The sequence below is a fragment of the Arachis ipaensis genome, chromosome B03 (genome assembly GCF_000816755.2).
Source record: "Arachis ipaensis cultivar K30076 chromosome B03, Araip1.1, whole genome shotgun sequence".
Lineage (NCBI taxonomy): Eukaryota > Viridiplantae > Streptophyta > Magnoliopsida > Fabales > Fabaceae > Arachis > Arachis ipaensis.
In genome coordinates this window covers 45615815-45622835 of record NC_029787.2, presented here as the reverse complement: position 1 = coordinate 45622835, position 7021 = coordinate 45615815, and the positions used below count along the sequence as shown (strand labels likewise).

The 7021-nt window shown below is 42.3% G+C and overlaps 1 protein-coding gene across 1 annotated transcript in view; it reads right to left on the bottom strand.

Annotated features, from left to right (window-relative positions):
- Positions 1–1963, bottom strand: part of LOC107633129 (uncharacterized mitochondrial protein AtMg00860-like) — a 7179-nt gene extending 5216 nt beyond the window's left edge. The window contains exon 1 of the mRNA XM_016336764.1: positions 1960–1963. Within this exon, the coding sequence (XP_016192250.1) occupies positions 1960–1963 (4 nt within the window). The remainder of the gene's footprint in view (positions 1–1959) is intronic.

The window sequence follows — 7021 nt, the reverse complement described above, 5'->3', positions numbered from 1 at the left end:
GTTGAATTTTAATGGATTAATGTGATTGACTTTTCATCTTTAATTCATTTTTCAATTGTTTATTTAGAAAGATTCTTCATTCTTCATCAATGATCAAAATCTATCAGATGATAATTTAGATCCAATTTGGGTTTTATGATCACTTGAAAAGGTAGATTCGTGAAATTATACTTGAAAATTCTTTCTCTCAATTCTCATGATCATGGATTTGCATTTGATATGTGACATTAAATCAATCCTATATAGATCTTGAAGAATTGTGTGGTGATAAGTCAAAGAATGTGTTACTTCTCTTCTCATGAGCAATTGATCAAGAAATAGGCAATTGATCAAGTTAAGAGAAATTAAATTACCAACAAATTAAAATTCAATTACTTATGATTTACCAACAGATCAATGATTGCATGATTGAAGTGGAGATGAAAGTTATTGATCATGAGGATTCAACATCTCTCTACCCCAATGTTCTTCTCATCATTATCTTCTTATCTTGCTTTAGAATTGTCTTTAATTGATGCAATTAAATTGATTCTTTTCCTTGCATTTTATTATTGCTTTTATTCATTTTAATTCTTACCATTTATATTCCTGTTATTTATATTTTTGCAATTTAAGTTCTAGTCATTTATATTCAAGTCATTTATTACTTTCATTTACTTCTTTATCAAGTCATTTAAATTTCAGCTATATTATCAATTGTTCATTATCAAAATTTGAATTGGCTAACTAGAATAATCAATTGATCATTATTTGCTTAATCCATTAATTCTCGTAGAAACGATAATTCACTCATGGTAGTATTATTTGATGCGATTCGGTGCATTTACTGATGAGTTAAGCAGTAAAATTTAATTTCATACTAATCAATATCTCATTTACCTATTTTTTTTCGTTAATTTAATTATCGAAGTCCTTGCTAATACCCTCTATCTCGCTATGGCCATAATGTAGAATACTCCCAAAATTTTCCAAATACCCAAAAGTCTAGATTTGTTGCATATCGTCCACATAAAATCTTGTTATCTTTATTATAACAAATAGTGTTTGGTAAACTTGGTTTTATTGACAGTTAAAATGATAATAATAACATAATAGTAAGGAGTAATTTGTAGTATTTCATATATTAAGTTATATTGGATCTTTTAATTTTAAAAAATATAATTTTGAGAAATATTGCTTTTAGAAACACATTTAACTTTAACCACAAAGTACAAGTATAAAACTTTTTTATTTACCGAGTACAATTTTTTAACTATATTTGTTTCTTAAAAACTCACATTTCTATGATAAACATACATCGGCAAACTCATACTAATTCAAATTTGGATTATCCGCAATTTGAATAGTAATTTTACGTTTAATATATATTGTGGTCAAAGTTAAAAAAAATCCGGGTGTACGAAGCCAACAAAGTCCAAATATTTTTTTTAGGATAAGATATTGTTCATATCCTGACCCAACGCTAAGACCCAGGTCCAAACGAAAGGCCAGTTTAAAGGACTGGGCCTAACCCTACACCGACCTTCGCCCTGAGAAGTCGGTTCTTGCCACGACTTGCTCTGAAGAAGTCGGAAACGAAGATTAGCTGGCAGATAAACACTCATTCAAATGAGTAACTGCTCCTAAAATCTCTCTACCCACTTCCAAGAGCTTTATCCCAACTTCCCTAAGATAAAGGGACGGTTATTCCCCCTTAAATGGTGGAACTACTCCAACGGTGGTTATGGGTTCATCACTATAAATACCCTGACATCCCTCAGGTATCACTAAACCCAATACTCTCTAAACCTGCTTATTCCCTTGCTAACTTAGGCATCGGAGTGTCTTTGCAGGTACCACCCCCCGCTCATTCACACCCACAAGTCGGACGGAGGCCCAGGAATGTAACTCTCTTCAAAGGCTTCCCCCTTTAGGCGATTGGGCCAACCTAACGAGTCCAACCCATTAATCTCTAGTTACCCATCGTAACATTGGCACCATTTCCGGGGACCCGAGAGATCAGCCAGTGATGGTGGACAATTCACCCGAAGATGGTCATACAGCGTCCGATTCCGAACAAGAAAACCTAGACACCGAAAATAATGACGCGGACCTAACTCTTCATCAGGAAACCAACAACCAACAAAAAGAAGGCACCTCCGGGTTGAAAAACCCGAAGGTAAACTCCTCAGAAGGACCCGAATCAGGGAAGGAAGGACCACCCCATGCCGCCGAGCTAATGGGGTTGGTTCATGGCCACCAAGGTTGTCTGGAACAACTGGAACAGGAGTTAGAGCGACAACGAGAGGCGGACCAAAATCTCAGGGAAGAAATAGAGTGACGAAAAGAGTTAGAGGAAAAATTCTTGAGGCTAGAATCTTCCCTTAGAAGTCGGAACTCCCGTAACGACCGAGAGGAATTGCCCTTGGGGGGAGAGGATCCATTCTCTGAGGACATAATGAGGGCAAAAGTTCTAAGAAACTTTAAAAGCCCTGACATGAACCTCTTTGACGGAACCATAGATCCGAAGCATCATCGAAGCAATTTCAAAAGTCGGATGTATCTGGCTGATGCTTCTGATGCAACTCGCTGCAAAGCTTTCCCGACCACCCTATCGAAAGCGGCGATGAAGTGGTTTGACAGCCTCCCTCCAAGGTCGGTCACCAGCTTTGAGGACCTCTCGAGAAAGTTCTTGATGAGGTTCTCCATCCAGAAGGATAAAGTAAAGCATACCCCGAGCCTCCTGGGAATAAAGCAGGAGGTCGGAGAACCTCTACGGGACTACATGGAAAGGTTCAACAAAGCATGCCTGGAGATTCAAGACCTGCCCACTGAGGCATTCATTATGGGGTTAGTAAATGGGCTTAGAGAAGGCCCCTTCTCGCAGTCCATATCAAAAATGCACCCCACCTCCTTAAGCAATGTACAAGAAAGAGATGAAAAGTACATCAATATGGAGGAGAATGCCAGATTACGAGAGTCGAGTTGGCGACCTGAGCACCCTCCCCCAATAAAAGAGAGGGAGAGGGAGCCCAAGAAAAAAGAAGAGGTCGGTCTCGACAGACCAAGGAAATATCACTCTTATACTCCTCTAAAGGTTTCCATGGTGGACGTATACAGAGAAATATGCAACACTGAAAGACTGCCACCTCCCAGGCCCATTAAAAATAAAAGGGAGGAAGTCGCAGCGAATACTGTAAGTACCATAAGATCTATGGTCATTCAACAAATGATTGCTACGACCTCAAAAATGTGATAGAAAAGCTGGCCAGAGAAGGTCGGCTCGATAGATATCTCATGGAACGGTCGGACAATCATGGGAAGAGAAAGCGAGAGGATGGGGACAGAAGAGACCCTCCACCTCAAACCCCCGAGAGACACATACATATGATCTCGGGAGGATTTGCGGGAGGAGGACTCACCAAGTCCTCTCACAAGAGACACCTCAAGCGAGTTTATCAGGTCGGGAGTGAAGCTCCCGATCTTCCTACTATCTCATTTACAAAGGAAGATGGGCAAGGAATAATCCCTAGACATGATGATCCAGTGGTAATAACCATGATCCTAGCCAATGCCCATCTCCACAGAACTCTAGTGGACCAAGGGAGTTCAGCGGATATCCTTTTCAAGCCCACGTTCGACAAATTAGGGTTGGATGAAAAGGAGTTAAGAGCCTACCCCGATACCTTATACGGATTAGGCGACACGCCAATAAAACCACTAGTATTTCTGCCCATCCACATAACCTTCGGAAAGGGGAAAAAATCCAAAACTCTGAGCATAGACTTTATAGTCATCGACGTGGGGTCAGCATACAATGCCTTAATTGGCAGAGCTACCCTAAATCGACTCGGAGCAGTGGTATCTTCCCCCCATCTTTGCATGAAATTTCCGACACCTGCGGGGATCGCAACGGTACGGGGAGATCAGAAATTGGCAAGAAAATGCTACAATGAAAGCCTGAACCTGAGGGAAAAAGGCAAAGAAGTCCACACCATAGAGCTCGGTGGTGCAAGAGCCAAAGAAGAGCTGCGACCACAGCCAGGATGAAAAACTGAGGAAATACAGGTCGGCATAGAGGAAGGAAAAAATACCAACATAGGGGCCAACCTAGAGGGAGTCTTAAAGCAAAGGTTGACCAAGCTCTTAAGAGACAATTCCGACCTCTTCGCCTGGAAAGCTTCCGACATGCCAGGGATAGACCCCGAGCTCATGTCTCACAAACTCTCGGTGAACCCGGGAGCACGACCTGTGCAGCAGCGAAGACGTAAGCTCGGTCCAGAACGAGCCCAAGCGGTGGAGGAGCAGTTAAAAGCACTCCTAGAAGCTGGCTTCATCAGAGAAGTTAAATATCCAACATGGCTAGCGAATGTAGTGCTAGTCAAGAAACAAAACGGCAAGTGGAGGATGTGCGTTGACTACACCGACTTAAATAAGGCATGTCCTAAAGACCCTTATCCACTCCCCAGCATTGATGCTCTAGTAGATTCTAGCTCAGGATATCAATACTTGTCGTTTATGGATGCTTACTCGGGATACAACCAAATCCCGATGTACAAGACGGACCAAGAGAAAACATCATTCATCACACCCAGAGCAAACTACTGCTACGTGGTCATGCCTTTTGGATTAAAAAACGCAGGGGCTACATACCAAAGGCTGATGAACAAGGTGTTCACTCCCCACCTCGGGGACTTAATGGAAGTCTACGTAGACGACATGCTGGTGAAAACCCGGGAAGAAACCGACCTCTTAACAGACCTTTCGCAAGTTTTCAACACCATAAGGTCGCATGGGATGAGGCTAAATCCCGCAAAATGCGCCTTCGCAGTGGAGGCCGGAAAATTTCTAGGATTTATGCTTACCCAAAGAGGGATCGAAGCAAATCCCGACAAGTGCAAAGCCATCCTAGAAATGAAAAGCCCGACTTGTTTAAGAGAGGTTCAACAACTGAATGGCCGACTTGTAGCACTTTCCAGGTTCTTGGCAGGGTCAGCATTAAGATCCCTTCCATTGTTCTTTCTTCTAAAAAAGGGATGTCAGTTTGAATGGACTCCAGAATGCGAAGAAGCATTCCAGGAGTTCAAAAGGTTCTTGAGCCAACCTCCAATCCTAACCCGACCTCTAGTTGGGGAAGACCTTGTCCTATATTTGTCTGTAGTAGACAAAGATGTTGCATCAGCCCTGATAAGAGAAGACGAGGTCGGACAGCATCCAGTGTACTTCACCAGCAAAGCTCTACAGGGCCCCGAACTAAGGTATCACAAACTAGAGAAGTTTGCCTACTCCTTAGTAATAGCCTCACGGAGGTTACGGCCTTACTTCCAAGCCCAAACGATAAGAGTCCGAACAAACCAACCTATGAAGCAAATCCTCCAAAAGACGGATGTTGCAGGGAGAATGGTTCAGTGGGCGATAGAGCTCTCCGAGTTCGACTTAAAGTACAAAACTCGGACAGCAATCAAAGCCCAATGCCTCACCGACTTCATAGCAGAGTACGCGGGAGACCAAGAGGAAAAGCCAACTATGTGGGAACTGTACGTAGATGGATCCTCAAACAAGACAGGAAGCGGTGCAGGCATAATACTGGTTAATGAAAAGGGAAGCCAAATAGAGGTTTCCCTCAAATTTGAATTCCCAGCTTCAAATAATCAGGCAGAATATGAAGCCCTGATTGCAGGGTTGAAGCTGGCAGAGGAAGTCGGCACAACAAAAGTGATGATATTCAGTGACTCTCAAGTGGTGACCTCCCAGATAAATGGAGAGTATCAGGCCAAAGACCCAAATATGAAAAATACTTGGAGAAAACTTTGGAATACCTCGGGCACTTTGTAGAGACCGAGGTCAGGCATATAACTCGGGATCTCAATAGCAGAGCAGACGCCCTCTCCAAGTTAGCAAGTACTAAACCAGGGGGGAATAATAGAAGCCTGATCCAGGAAACTCTCCAAGAGCCCTCTGTGGTGAAAGTAAAGGACAAACAAGATGTCCTTGAAATAATCGGTCTGAACCTCGGATGGATGAATCCCTTGGTCGAATACCTAAAATTTGACATCCTCCCCAAAGAGGAAAAAGAGGCCAAGAAAATCCGGAGGGAAGCACAATACTATACTCTGGTGAAAAATATCCTCTATAAAAGAGGAATATCAACGCCATTGCTGAAGTGCGTACCGACCTCAAGGACCACTGAAGTATTAGAGGAGGTTCATAATGGGATCTGTGGAAACCATCTCGGAGCCAGGTCGCTGGCCAGAAAAGTGATCCGAGCTGGGTTCTATTGGCCGACCTTGTAGAAAGATGCCACAAAATTTGTGAAAAAGTGCCAACCATGCCAGATGCATGCAAATTTCCACGTGGCTCCCCCCGAGGAGCTTATCAGTATGACTTCTCCATGGCCCTTTGGTGCACGAAATTATGATTCACACTTTTCACAACTCCGCACAACTAACCAGCAAGTGCACTGGGTCGTCCAAGTAATACCTTGCGTGAGTAAGGGTCGATCCCACGGAGATTGTTGGCTTTAAGCAATCTATGGTTACCTTGTAAATCTTAGTCAGGAGATTAATTATGATTATCAGTTGGAATTGCGAAAAATAAAGGAACTCCTAAATCCTACTCGGAATACCACAGACAAGGTTTAGACTTTTTGGATTCTCAAGAATGCTGCCAATGGATTCTAGCTTATACCACGAAGATTCTGATTAAGGAATCCAAGAGATACTCATTCAATCGAAGGTAGAACGAGAGTGGTTGTCAGGCATGCGTTCATAGATTGAGAATGGTAATAAGTGTCACGGATCATCACATTCATCATATTGGAGTGCGAATGAACATCTTAGATAGAAACAAGCGTGTTTGAATAGAAAACAGAAATAATTGCATTAATTCATCGAGACACAGCAAAGCTCCTCACCCCCAACAATGGAGTTTAGAGACTCATGCCATCAAAGAGTAGAAAGTTCAGATCTAAAAATGTCATGAGATACAAAATAAATCTCTAAAAGTTGTTTAAATACTAAACTAGTAACCTAGGTTTACAAAA